A 15,278-nucleotide genomic window follows, 5' to 3' on the forward strand; every position below is an offset into this window, starting at 1 on the left:
TTGCACTACACATGTCCTCTTACAGGGCTTCATTAGAAATGACCTCCGAAATTACAATATTTTGACTATGTTTCCTAGAAAGATATAATCTAAAACTACCCTGTTTGCATTATGAATGACAGATAAAAAGAGCATCATTCCGAGCCATTGAAGTTCCCAGCCATGCCTAAGGCCTTTGGCAGACCTTTGGGCAGAAAGTCGTAACAAAAAGATGCAACTTTTTAACTAAATTTTTAAATTGCTTCCCTCCGTTATGTAATCTAAATTTGAGTATCAGATTAGTATCTCTTTTATATAATTTATATTTATTCGAATAAATCGTCTAATTACATTGATGCTTTTATGGCAAGTCACATTAAGCTTTAGGCATGAATTTTACGAAAAGAAGTTTCGTTTTTGCCGAAGAACAATATTTTTCCATTGACGATATTCTAGCTACTAATGAAAGAATACCCTGTCGATTTGAAGTACCTGTTCATAAATTAGGTATGTAACTATCAGTCATCACGTAAATATATTTAAAGGCATAGAATGTCCTTGAAACGACGGTTAATTGTGCATGTAGATATATCTAGAGAAATATGTTTTTCGCATAAGGATTATTTTTTTAGCGAATATTCGGAATAAAAGTAGCTTTGCAAATTACTTATATTTTGTAAATTTAAAAAAATCAAAAAAAATTTAAGCTTTTTTGAAGAAGCGTGTAATTTGAATCTTTGTGCTATTATACAAAAACTAATGGTTTACTTTTACATTAATAGCCTAAAGTATATTTGAATTAAATATAACAGTATTATGTATTTGTTATTAAACCTGAAGAAGCCATAATTCCCTATTCTCATAGAAAACTGACAAGTTAAAATGTGTCTTAAGTTAAAATGTCTTCAACTTTTGAATAATTTCAACAACAACATAATAATGAATAATTTCAACAACAACATAGATTTTGAATAATTTCAGATTTGAAATAGTTTTCATGTTTGAAATTATATTTAAAATAATTGTATCCTTTTCTGTGTAGAATATTTTATTATTATTATTATTATTTCCATTCAGTTAGGTGCAGCTCTGCTACTGCATAGTTTTGAACTAAGTAGAAAGATAATGTTATTTTTTTAAAATACAGTTTAATATTTTTTATTTGTGGGGAAGGTAATAAATTATATTAATTAGTTTTTTTAGTTCTTTATGCATTTATATATATGTATAAGAATTTAGCATCTGAATGATAAAAAGTTCTATCAAAATTTTTATGAATTGAGTGTGTAAAATATTGTGTATTTTGAAAGTAACTGATATTTGTATTTTAAGTATTATAAAAGTCTTTGAATATCTGTATTGACCTTTTAAGTTCTAAAGTAAACAGTGATTTCCTTTTCCCCGTCCATAAAATAAATTTATTGTTTTCTGATGGGAATTAAATATTTTCAAATTGCCCATAAATTTCTGAGGCATCTCTCAGTACTCCAAAAAACATGCCTCTTGATTGTGTATTACTAAGCTACTATAATTAATGTCAAGGTAAATTGTATTTGTTAGTTCAATTAGAAATCAGAGTTATTTTTCTTTTACTTTTTTATTTTTAAGATTTTAAAATGATTCTTTTCCCTATATATTAATAGTTGTATAGTTAGTTCATTTTTTTATTAAAAACCATTTTTAATGCAGTATATTACACTGCACCTTTTAAAAATGACTCTTTAATCAGTTATTTACATAATAAATTTTATCACAATAATATAAATGGAGTATTAATGAGATACATTTAATAAACATAACAGAACTTGGGTTTGAATTATATCATTAATAATTTTAAATATTTAATTAATACTTGGGTTTGAGGTTAGAATAGACTTTAAGGTATCATTTGTATTATGGAGAAGTTGTTTCATTTATTGCCAAGTTGTTGTTTCATTTATGGTATCCTGAGTAGTTGAATGTTATGGAAACCCTATTGTGACATGATTAGATGCAGGATTCTGGGAAATCATGGGATGTTTTGTAAGTGCTTTTGTGGTGTGTGTTGGTTTTATTGTTTAGATGGTAGAATGGCTGAATGTAGTAAGATTCATTTTAAATTTCTGTACGATTTGGACTGAAAGGGGAAAAAAGCGTTAATTGACTGGTGTGTAAATGAAGGTTTACTTAGTAGCCATTATAAGTGTTCTGGGTTAATCTTTGGATTATGGTAACTTGGTGACTTTTTGGCAAAAATTTGGTGACAAACTCTGCTACAGCAGCCCTCTATTTTTTTTCGCCGCCATTTTGTCTTCATGAAGTAAAGACATGTTTCTTTTCTTTTTATTTACTCAACACTTTTTCCAACAATCTGCTAGCCGAATTACACTTATGCTAGAAATTTTATGGAACAAAACTGCTTAATCATGACAAATATTAACTGCAAAATTGGGAAAAAGTGCAGAATCGCAAACTCCTTGCCGCATTTTTCAGAATCACACATACACAGTAACCATGTACACGTCGACTTATTTTTACTTGAAAAAAATCCCAGAATTGCACAAAAATGGCATTGTGCACACTCTTGACTTTATCCATCTACACTGCGTTTTTTCTCATAAATTAGAAAAATTTCACGAAAATGCATGAAAATTTTGTGAACCTTTAAATTTGGTAAAAAGGACATATATGAAATTACCTGATCGCGAAAAAATATATACCCTTTCCAAGGATGAACATTTGCACGTATAAAATAAATAAAATATCCAAAAACTTTTACCTCTAAATTATCTATTATAAATGTCACCAACGAATTTCTAACGCAAACATTAAAAATGGTTGCAAATACTTAGTGTCAAATATTTAAATTATTTCCATGCACGTTTACTTCCACTGAAACGTATACCAAATTCCTACAAACATATAATTCACAAAATAACTATCATTTAATTAAAATATAATTAAATTAAAAAACACTACTTAAAATATAAATAAGCACATACATTAAATTAATAAGAATTAGCTTACAATCCTAATTACTTTAAACTAAATCATTGCTAATAACAATTTTCCAATAATACCATATTAATTTATTTACTCCTTACATTTAGAACAATGCATAAAAATAATATCCTCAAATAATTAAAAATACTAACTTACTAATCTTCTTCAGAATCTTGATTACGTGGCGGATAAACTTTTCTTATTTCCTCCGCTAAATAAAAAGCAATCGTATGTGCGCCTGTTTCAGGATCTTTAAAATCATACTTATGGTTCACAGCAAGATGTTGAAAACCTTCATCCTCCAAACAAACATATGACTTCCAGCAATCAGATATTATTATACCAGGTAGAATATACTGCTTAATAAAACTTAATAAGCAATCTTTACTTCTATCTCGCACAACCTTAAAAAAACACTTATTACTACTCCTTTCAATCCCACTAAATACCCATTTCGAATTCACTTTAGATAGGGCCATGGGATCCAAAAATTAACCAACACTGTTTCACACAACACAGAATGAATCTAAATATAAAATTTCCAGATTTTTTCCAGATTCCCCCCCCCCCTTTTACGATTAAAGAACTGTAATTCGTCCATTAATGTCACATGACATATCTCATGATCTCTCATTGCCCTCACACAAAATAATGCGTAATCGGAACTGAGTACTTCTCACATTATTCCCAAAGTCCTAGGTAGTAACCTTTATCGCCTACCAAAATGTCGCCAAACTACCTGTTACCATATTCCAAAAATTAGCCGTGTTCTGTATGTAGGAAAGGTATGCGTCTAGTCGAACATAAAAACCATTTAGATGGATTTGAATGGGTTTATAAGAAGAAAAATTCAGATGTGGCAACACCAGTATACGGATTCGAGTTCAGATAATTTTAGGAAGTTTTTGGATGTTGTTGAAGAGTTTTGTATGCCACAGACTAAAGACAAAGGAACTTCTAATATTTGCTTTTTGTAGTGCCAAAATGTATAACATGTTTTTCCTTTTTTATGTTATTTTATTGTTTGGTTTAAAATGTAGTTTATTGAGATTATGTATTTTTTGTTTGCCTGTATTGTAGAATTGGCTGCTCCTTTGTCTTTTTATGTGAAAATATATCGATGTGTACATGGACAAAGTGAAGGAAGTGCACAATGCAAGTTTGTGCAAGTCTTGGATTTTTTTTTTTTTAAGTGAAAATAGGTCATCGTGTACATGGATAAAGTCAAGGGAATGTGCAATGCCATTTTTGAGCAATTTGTTGATTTTTTTTAAGTGAAAATAGGTCGATGTGTACATGGATAGCAAGTTTGTGCAATTCTTTGTCGTTATTTTGGCTTTGTGTCACCGTTATGCAAGTCAAAATAAGAAGTCAAAGAATTGCACAAACTCGGTATCCATGCACCACCAAGAATCGCCAAGTTTGGCCAAGGGGTACCCTAAAATATACTTTTACCGGGTTTGAATTTCAAATTTTCAATTAGTTATACTGAATGTTACAAGTAAAAAAATCATGGGGTTAGTAACAGCAAGAGGGGGGACTGCATCCCAAAAAAGTAATGCCTTGTGTATAGTGGGACTACAAAGGAATAGCCAGCCCATTCTTACCGGGACTTGAAGCCTGAACCAAATTACCAATGTTGAGTGACTTTTGCCGCTTGATAGCTGATGGGCTACAGGTGTACATGAAAACATAAATAACAAGCTATATACAAATTATGGTAAAACAATGCAAGACTAACTTTTCAGCATGAAGGACTTCTCAATAAGATACAAACTACAACAACAACAAAAAAGCTTCCATTCATGATGAAACTACACTTGAACACTTAAATGGACCAAGAAGTAAATTGAGTTTGTTGTAACTAAAAAAATCAAAAGCCTTCTTATTAAGAAGCAAAGAATGCTTTGACAATTTTGCAGGGTACATCAATATGGCAGATTTGGAAGGACTTTTTAATTATCATGACTTACACATTATTAGAGAAGTATTTATTTTAAATACTCCTCTAATGATATGCAAGTCATGAATAACAATCATTGCTGCATACATTAGAGCCATGGAATATTCTGATTTCTTCTCTCTGGCTCTCTCCCATGATGTATGTAGTATATACTATAGATATAAAAAAAACTAGGCAAAAATCAACCTCAGACTGTCATTAATTTAATTTCTTGTTAAAAAAACTGTGTGATAAGCACATTTCAATGCTACCATTTATATCAGCTAGATTTTTTTAGATCCCTAATGTTCAGAATAAAGCATTTCTGTAAATTTTATGTTTTCCTTCAACAGAAAGAAGAATTAATCTGTGTGTAGGCATAAATTTGGACATAAAAAGATGATACTGATGATAACCAAAGAAGAAACAAATATATGAGATGTTTTAGTTATTGAATAAGTAAGATTTAAATTGGAGTTGTTAGTAAAATTAATAGATTATGGTAAATATAGGAGTACATTAAGAAATTCCAATTCACTATAAAAGTTTCCTGGGCATTTTTATTTTGGGGACAAAAATCATCAGAAGACTGGCAGTGATTAAAAAAAAAAAAAATAGAAATACTAGTATACTCATCACAGTCTTATGGTATTTTAACTAATTCCCTTCGAATAAATGATGGTGTATTATCTCTTCCAATTTGTGGAGTATCTTTTTTGAATTTAATGCCTGCTGAAAGTTTAGCAATTTATTAAAAGGTTGTTCATTTTTTACACATATTTACAATGCAATGTATTTAAATAATTTAAAAAATCCAGTGAAGAGAAAGGTACAATGCTTATTCATATACTGGTGTGACATTTCATAGGATATCAATTTTCATCTACTGTACCTTGGTGAGAAAAGAGTTTTAATGATTTATATTGTAATATGGAAAGTACTTCCATTTTCATATTCTTCATTGCCATATAATGACTTAATGTACCTATTCTCATCCATGTAGCAAAAACTTTATTGACTTGTATTCACAGCAGGCAATGATTCTGTCACTGTTTTGGTATTAAGCACATTACACTGAAGTAACAAAAGTCATGGGATAGCAATATGCAAATATACAGATGGCAGTAGCATCACGTAGAAAATGTATAAATGCGAAGTGCTTTGGCAGGGCTTTCATTTGTGTTCAAGTTATTCATGAGAAAAGGCTTTGACGTGATTATGGCCGCACGACAAGAATTAACAGACTTTGAATGCGGAATAGTAGTTGGAGCTAGACGCATTGGTCATTCCATTTCGGATATCGTTATGGAATTCAACATTCCGAGATCCACAGTGTCAAGAGTGTGCCGAGAGTATCTAATTTCAGGCATAACACCCCACCATGGACAGCGCAGTGGCCGACCACCTGCACTTAATGACCGAGACCAGCAACAGCTGCGTAGAGTTGTCAATGTTCACAGACAAGCAACACTGCGTCAAATAACCGTAGAAATCAATGTGGGACGTATGAGGGACGTGTCCGATAGGACAGTGTGGCGAAATTTGTCTTCCTTGGGCTATGCCAACAGAAGACCGACTCGAGTGCCTTTACTGACAGCACGACATCGCCTGCAGCGACTCTCGTGGGCTCGTGAGCATATCGGTTGTTCCCTAAATGAATGGAAAACCATGGCTTGGTCAGATAAGTCACGATTTCAGTTGGTTCAAGCTGATGATAGGATTCGAGTGTGACGCAGACCCCACGAAGCCATGGACCCAAGTTGTCAACAAGGAACTGTTCAAGCTGGTGGTGGTTCCATAATGGTCTGGGCTGTTTTTACATGGCATGGTTCCTCTGGTGCAACTGAACCGATCAATGACTGGAAATGGATGCCTTCAGCTACTTGAAGATCACTTACAGCCATTCATGGACTTCATGTACTCAAACAACGATGGGATTTTTTATGGATGACAATGCGCCATGTCACCGGTCCACAATTGTTCGCGATTGGTTAGAAGAACATTCTGGACAATTCCAGCAAATGATCTGGCCACCCAGATCGCCCAACATGAATCCCATCGAACATTTACGGGACATCATCGAGAGGTCAGTTCGTGCCCAAAACCCTGCACTGTCAACGCTTTCACAATTATGGACGTCTATAGAGGCAGCATGGCTCAGTATTCCTGCACTGACTTCCAACGACTTGTTGAGTCCATGCCACGTCGAGTTGTTGCACTTCGCCGGGCAAAAGGAGGACCGACAAAATATTAGGAGGTATCCCATGACTTTTGTCACTTCAGTGTATGTGCGTGTAGTTTTAAATAATATCTAATATACAAAACCACAGTATTTGAATCATGTTGTTACTAAGGAGTACTGTTTATGGTTTCTTAAAAGAACAATAACTAAGGCATATTTCTCTTTTTTAAAGGGTTTTTAGATCCATCAAGTGGAAGTCCAGATCTAGCCCAAGGAACTAAATTAGAGCTACCATTATGGATGGCACAAGCTTTACAAAATCGTCATATAATTGCTGTTGAAGTGCCAAGAGTTTATAGGGAAGCATATCGAGAAATTCTGAATGCAGATGCCAGTGTAGTAGATCTTCATAAGATGGGGCCATACTTTTATCATTTTGGACTGTATCTGTTACGTTTCTCACATCATGATTCAGAGGAAATTTGCAAAATTCTTAATCAGGTAAATCTCAGACAATTACTTTTATTTCAGAAAATCAATTATAAAATATGTAATAGCATATCTATAATAGGATAAATGGAACTTGATTTTTTGGGCAATGATTATAAATTGCTTACAGTGGTAATCCTAATAGCGTTTGGTATGGCCAGACTCATTTTTTCCTGCTTTATTGCATATGTGTCTCTTGTCTTTTATGTGTTAGCTTCTTAATTTCATTTCAGTTTAGTGAAATTTCATCTTCATTAATTTATATTTTAGCATGTTAACTATTTTCATTTTGCCACTAACTGAAAAAGAGGCAATTCTATTTCCAATAAAAGGTATCTTTTATCTGCACAAGATTTTATAAAAAGAATCATGAAATGAAATATTCCACTGAACTTGCATGGTGTTGCACAGTTTAGCAGTGCCTAAAAAAAAAGAATATTCATGACAGAAACTGGTTTCATGGATAAAAAATTCTTTGTTTTTTATTTTTTGCTGTTCAGAATAAATGGCATCAAGTGGTGTGAGAAAACGTTAAATATCTATCGTTTGGAATAACTTTATGAGGAAACTTATGCTCGAAACTTCTAGTTATATATGCTAAAGGTTCAATTGTAGGACTATATAAAATTGTTGAAATCAGCAAGTCTCTTTGTCTCTAGAAAAAAACAACATTGGAAGGATCTTACCAAAACTGTGGATATTGAGGAACATTTGTCGTGAAACAAGATGGTGCTTTCTTATTGAAGTTATACAGAATGATGCCAGAATACTTTAGTAAAAGATCATTAGTCATCTTGAACTTAGCTAAACCATGTATAGTGGTTGCTGGAAGACAGGGATACGAAAATAATAATCATAATAAAAGAAGTTATACGCATTTTATTGGGCATCCTTCACGCAAATTTGTAGATCCCAAAACAGATGTGTAGACACAATATATAAAGAGGTTCTAGGGATGAGTGAAATGACACAACAAAAAGAGATGTCAGGATTTGTGTTGAATCATAGTAATTAGTTATTTTTCTACGGCTCAAGAAAATTAGAACCTCCTTATTGGTCCATTGTGCACAATAGTGATACCATCAATTACATATCCAACAAAATTCTGACTACAATAAATATCTTATACATTTCACAGCCTTTATATCAATTTAATTTGAATATGATCTTTGTTGCAAACCTTAAATGGAAATGTAATAAATATCATGCTGTGTTTCATGTCATTAAATGGTATGGTGAATCTTCATTCAATAAATGCTGTTTGATGTGTATGTGTTTATATATATATATATATGTGTGTGTATAATTTGAAAACAAAACACAAGCATGCCTAGTCATTTTCGTGCTTTAGTGTGTGTGTTTGATGTGTATGTGTTTATATATACAGTCAAAAGTCTTTAATCTGGACTCGTCGGGACCACAGTATACCACAGGCGATTCCGGATTGTAGATCATCAGTTTAAATCTGGAAAGATGGCATGCAGAAATTATAAAATTAAAAATATGAAACCGTAATTTATGAAATAAAGAGCCATTGTGATCTAAAGGGTATCAAAATTTATTTAAAAAAAAAAATATCTATTTGTTTACTTTTATTAAACGTTTCTTTCAATGCGCGCATAGTCGAAATTAGAAAATTGCAACCAGAAAACTATTTGATGTGTATTCGTGATATTTATAATGACGAGGAATTTGATTTAAATCATATCAAAGACGGAGTACATCGTGATGAAATACTACATTTAGTAAGGAATTATAAGCTGAATTTAAAAAAAAAAAATCTGCCCTGAAGATAAGAATAGTGCTGACAGATCAACTTACAGTTCATAGCATGCCGTGCCGCCCCACACCACACCCTGTCTCCTTCGTTGAATCAATGTCCAGCAGCTCTCGTGTGATATTGGGTCTTCACCTTTTCCGTCACCAAGTTGACTCGCTCTTGCATCACTTCAAAGCGGGCCTGGAAATCTTGGATGTATTCTTCAGGCAATGAAGGCACAAACAGAAGTTCACAAGGCAGACGAAGGTCTTCGATGGAGAATAGCTGGTAATCTTGTGTTTCTGTTTGACCCTAGTATGATTTTGGGAGCTTGGATCTTAGACAAGACATCAGCATTTCCAGGTGGGAATCCGTTCTGATGATGGATAGTTATGTTATCTGATGCCGAAAACAGTTTGTTGTTTTTGAAGGTCCAACGAAAATCTGTATTTCCTTAAAAAGTCCTATCTGAGTATGCAAGAATCTGTAATATTTGCCACATGTGCCGTGTGATAGTAGGCGGCACTTCCAAACGTGATGTTCATGTTGAACTTCCCATCGATGTTGATTTTATCACCAAATGCAGTCTGGAGAGTATGCAGGTAATTTCTTTACTCCAGTTAGTTAAGTGTTACATCCAACACAAGAAATATAACAAAACATTAGATTTTTCCTCAAGGATATTTCATACAGTGTTGCAATATCACGTAATAATCAGTAGCTATATTTTTAAACTGCTAAAGCGTTAAATAGAACGCAATCCAAAGCACACAGAAAGTTAATCCAATCTCAAAATTACAGAAGCTAAGTAAACAACAAGCTGACACCTCTCTCCGGCATTTTTTAAAGCTTTTTAATCGATTACAAAAAAGTTCTTGTAATTTCCATTTTAATTTTTCTCGAGATTTCTGGTAAGCAAAAGAGTAGAAGTACAGTCACAACTAACATAGTAGTCAATTACATTTAATTAATTTAAATATAAATTACAAGATATCTATTTATTAAATGTGTATGCTCCTGTATTTTGACTTTTTTTGGCGTAGCTTTCTCTTAAAACTCGGCATGCGCTGCATTGCACAGGGAAATAAAACAATTTTATTACAATTCTACTAAAAACAACTAACTAAATACAAAATACGTAACACTTCTCCCTTCCCAAGGACTGCACGTCCCGGGCAGTAGGATCCCTGAACAGGAAGCTATACTTACAACTAAGGCATCAATGCAATAATAAACATAACATTAGTATAACAAACAACATAAACAATAATTCCAATAAATAATCTAAAACAAATCAAATACTAAACACAATCAAATTAAATACAAATTTAAAACCAAAAAAAAGGACTATAGTCTTATACTATTTACAATTATATACAATATGTACTATGGCCATAGTAAGGAGCTAACCTATAATAATGAACTACTTTAGGTTTAGAGTTCGATGACTGACGGATCTGAACCACAATGTCCCACAACCACACCTTGTCTTTTTTGTTAAATCAACGTCCAGCAGCTCTAGTGTCGAATTGGGTCTTTCCCTTTTCTGTCGCCAAGTTGACTCACTCTTTCATGTCTTCAAACCATGTCTGGGAGATCTTGGATGTATTCTTCAAGTGATACCGATGATTGTGTACTGAGATGTATTCTTCAGGCGATTTCAAATCCAGAAGGCGACCAAACAGATCACAAGGCAGACAAAGGTCCCGACTGAAGAGCGTTCGAGATGGAGAATAGCCAGTAGTTTTGTGTTTCTCTTCGACCCTAGTATGATTTCGGCAGCTTTCTGAGCAGGGTCTTTCAGAGACAAGGCATAGGTGTTTCCAGGTGAGGATCCCTTCTGATGATGGATAGTTATGTCCTCTGATGCTGAAAGTAGTTTAAGTCCAAAGAAAACTTGTATTTCCTTAAAATGTCCAATCTGAGTATGCAAGGATCTGTAATATCTGCCATATATGCCGTGTGATGGTAAGCGGCACTTCCAAATGTGATGTTAGTGTCTAATTTTCTCTCGATGTCAATCTTCTCATCAGGCAGAGTTCGGAGGGTAACGCAGGGTGGCGTAACAGATGAGTTTGCCTTTCAATTGTTGAGTCGCATCTTTTCAAATGATGCCAATATTGGCTCCCATATCGATGGTCATATTGCAAAAAACTTCATTGATATGTCCCATGGTGAAAAGTCCATTATTGCCGCCTCTCACTGCAAAAATCTGAAGTGCTTTAAACTGGGACTTTCCATTATCTAGCAACCTCTGCCCCACAAAATGGCCACTAATTAGTTTCCTGCTTCTTACTAGGTGCGGTCTTAACATCCGTGGCCTAGGGTGTTCTGCAGTTTCTTTGTATGTGCCCTTCACCACCACAGTTCCAGCACCTTAGGGTCGGTTTCTTGTCACTGATATTGCATCTCTTTGGTTTAACTTTTGGTTCTTAAAAGTCCTTAATTTCAGCCAAAATCGGTAGAAGGTCCTTAATTTTAATCATCTAAAATATCTGTCTGATTTTAGACTGCCATTTTGAGTGAATTAGCATTTTGGAGGAATATTTTTCGTGATTCACTGACAAATATAGTTATGTTTTGAATGGGTGAATGGGTTATAATTTGTTCCTATTTCTAATATAAATGGTGGGATACTTGAGTTTTATAGTGAAAGAATATGCAGGCTCTGTTTGCAGTTACTTTAACACATGGCAATAATTTGCTTCACGTCTGTCTGGAGTTTTGTACTACTTAACTTTTATTAGATCAAGTAATCCCTCATATGTACATTGTGGAGAGGTTGATAAGTTAGGAGATAGAAACTAGTGAGAACATTGGTTTGCATATTGGAAACAAATTTCTAACTGTTAGAATAGATGCTTAAAGAGAAGGAAATTGATATAAATTAGGCAGAATGTTTGCAAAGGCTTCAAATTAAAGAGATGCATAAGTATTTTGTTGAGTACTGTTGCTACACATAATGTGTAGCTTTTAATGTGTAATTATCCTAATATTGTTTAAGAATCAGTGTCATAAATTACATGTATTTTAAACTGTGACATGTTAATAGACTGTGATTTTAAAAGAACTTTTTTAAAAATATGTTTAAAAGAAAAATTTAATAGTGGCCATGTAAATCTATAATAAGTAAGGATATCTGATTAATTTAATTATTTATTACTAACTGCTTACCTTTAAAAATTATCTCTGCATAGTAAAGCGAAATATTGCCTTTCATTAATCCTTACTGTGGTCACAAGATAAAACACAGAAATGTAAAACTTATTCTTTGCTTCTAGTGAGACTTAGCATACAATACAAACTTAGCAAAATAATACAAAGCAACTTATCACCTCTGGTGCTTTATTGGCTTATTGGAACCTTAAAGTATATTAACTGGGTTACAACCTCTGAAACTCCATGTGAAGCTACAACACTAATTGCATCAGACAGAGCCAACTAACTTTCAAAACTTTCCAGCCATGCCTACATCATACCTTTCAGGTTTGTTCTGATCAACAGGGCTCTCTCTAGGCAAGCAGCAGCAGTGACAACAGCCAGTCTTTTGTTACGAATCATGCTGATTATGATTTTACTTCTCAATTTAACCTATGCTGCTTGACATAAAATCTACCTGCTATTTACTAACCCTTTAGACTGAGCAAGTGTATGACAAAATGAGACATAAGAGAAAAAATCAACATAAAGCTAACTGTTAGTAAAACGTAAATAAAATGTTGCTTATCTTCTTTCTAATATGTCTAGCTATTATAAATGTAAAATATTTAATGCTACTTGATAAATTTCATAAAGTTTTATTTTATTCTATAACTTATTAATAATTATGTTAATTAAGTTATGTTTAATAGCAATGCATCCTACTTATGGATCTATTTATTTTTAGGACGGTATTACAAAAATTGAAGTTCAGGCCCAGATAGTATTTTTAATTTAATTTATTCAGTTCCCATTTGCTCCTAGGTTCTTAATATTTTCATTAATGGTCCTTAAAATTTAACTTAATTACGGAAACTTAATTTCCGTGTGCACGGAAACTTAATTTCCGTGTGCAGAAATGTGTACGAACCCTGTAATAAAATAAACCAATCCATTGAAGGATGTTCATTTATCACTATGACTATTACTCTTCTTATTCTGATGTTAAAAAAGTAAAATATTTGTGCAGTTATTTCAGTCATTTGATATAAGTATAAAAATTCTCAAAAATTGCAGAATAATGTCTTCAATAATAAAAAGTTGAATAGCTCTTAATAAAGTTTTGTCATCTGTCAAGCTTGTCATCTAATCAATTTTTGTAGTGGAATGCTTATTTCAAGCATGAAAAAAGTGATTTGATAATAATTATAGCAATTATTGTGGTCTAAAAATAAATTTAAATTGCCGTAGTAGCTGGCAATGATAAAGGTTCAAAATTGAAATCTGAATCGTTATCAAAAATGAAGATAAAAAGATAAGTAATCTGGATTTAGCTCACTCAGATTACTAATCAATCATCATTTTTATTTGGGCAAAGTATATATAATGCAATATTATAATTTGGTCAATGCTATAAAATGCTCATATGTGTATGTAGTACAAGTAGAGTTTGAAATGATGATGTGTATGATAATAAAATACTGTATTTATTTTAGTATTATGTAACCTAATATTGTCATTATCTTTTTTTAGACATTTAGAAATCGTTTCAGAAAGCTGATGGATACATCTCAGAATTCATTAGAAGAAGATGCTGCTACTCTAACTGCAAATTTAGATAGAACAGAAATTGCTCTCTTTAATCTTGGTTATAAAAGTCTCCACGATTTGAAAAGTTGGCAGTATCGTAAAAATCAAAAAATACTTACTGCAGACCTTGTGGTAAATCACAAAAAGAGAAAACGTGCAATATTAGAAGAGTCTTTGTAATAAATCTTGAAAAAAATATGTTTTAAGTTATATGTTGTATAAGATATATTTTTATTTGCCTAGATTAATTAATAGATTTACTTAAAATCTATTTATGATCTTTATGTGAAAAAATGGGTTTTATAAATTCAGATATCGAGATGTTAAATTTTATATATATTAAATATTATATTCTCATATAATTTCAATTATTAGTACTCATTACTTATATCAATAAAGGTGAAAGATTACAGTAATTATTTGAGGACTTTGAACTGCATGTAAATTTTTAAATTTTCAGGTTTATATTTAATGGCATGTATTAAACTATATTGTTTAGTTTAAATAATAATATTTAAAATTATGAATTACTGTGTACGTTTTCAAAACATGTATGTTCATGTACAATGTGCATAAGGAATTGTAAAATCTAATAATGCTTTAAATGTAAAATATAATGTGCATTTGTAAATTTTAGCTGATTTTTTTTTTTTTTTAATGTTTTTTTTTTTGGGGGGGGGGTTGTTATATATTTCCCTCTGTAAATTGATTTAACTAAATCAGTTTATCTATTGTTAATTTATTTTAAATTTCCTGTAGTTCAAGATGACATTTCATCCCTAATGTTGATTGTAAATATTGTGTATATATCATAAGAAATAAAACTTTTTATATTTATTGTGATTAAGCTGTTGCTGTAATTTATCTGTATGCATTATCAAACATTATAAATAAAAATGTTTTAACTTTTTCTTATTTACTGTATCAATCAGAATCATTGAACATATTATTAGACAAAATATAAACTAATTTGGGTCATCTTTAAAAGTTGACCCAAATTTTGAAAAACCAAATTTCATTAAGCAACTTAATAGAGATGCCTTTTATATAATAGATTGGTGATTGATGCTATATTTAGAACAGTCAAATTTATGGTTATTCTTTCTATAATTTATAATGCATTAACATCTCTAAATGGTACTTATTTTGAAAAAAAAGGGGGGGGTGTAACTAAAATTTAATTGGAGCCATATGACATATACGAAGAGGAGTCTCTT

The 15,278-nt window shown here is 32.1% G+C and overlaps 1 protein-coding gene across 1 annotated transcript; it reads left to right on the plus strand.

Moving 5' to 3' along the window:
* The first annotated feature begins 200 nt into the window (after positions 1 to 200).
* On the plus strand, positions 201 to 14,971 carry Psf3 (DNA replication complex GINS protein Psf3). The gene is made up of 3 exons (XM_035376079.2): positions 201 to 486; positions 7,318 to 7,586; positions 14,005 to 14,971. The coding sequence occupies exons 1-3, from the start codon at positions 369 to 371 to the stop codon at positions 14,239 to 14,241; spliced, it is 624 nt and encodes a 207-aa protein (XP_035231970.1). The 5' UTR covers positions 201 to 368; the 3' UTR covers positions 14,242 to 14,971.
* Positions 14,972 to 15,278: the final 307 nt, after the last annotated feature.

This window comes from Stegodyphus dumicola, chromosome 8 (assembly GCF_044657685.1).
Source record: "Stegodyphus dumicola isolate Sdum_Otavi_A_Nest chromosome 8, ASM4465768v1".
NCBI lineage: Eukaryota > Metazoa > Arthropoda > Arachnida > Araneae > Eresidae > Stegodyphus > Stegodyphus dumicola.

What these genes read in the sequence shown, in the direction of transcription:
- Psf3 (XM_035376079.2), top strand. Translation starts at nt 369, where the DNA reads ATGAATTTTACGAAAAGAAGTTTCGTTTTTGCCGAAGAACAATATTTT. An exon ending in AGTACCTGTTCATAAATTAG is followed by an intron (nt 487 to 7,317) that starts GTATGTAACTAT and finishes TCTTTTTTAAAG; the next exon opens with GGTTTTTAGATCCATCAAGT. An exon ending in TTTGCAAAATTCTTAATCAG is followed by an intron (nt 7,587 to 14,004) that starts GTAAATCTCAGA and finishes ATCTTTTTTTAG; the next exon opens with ACATTTAGAAATCGTTTCAG.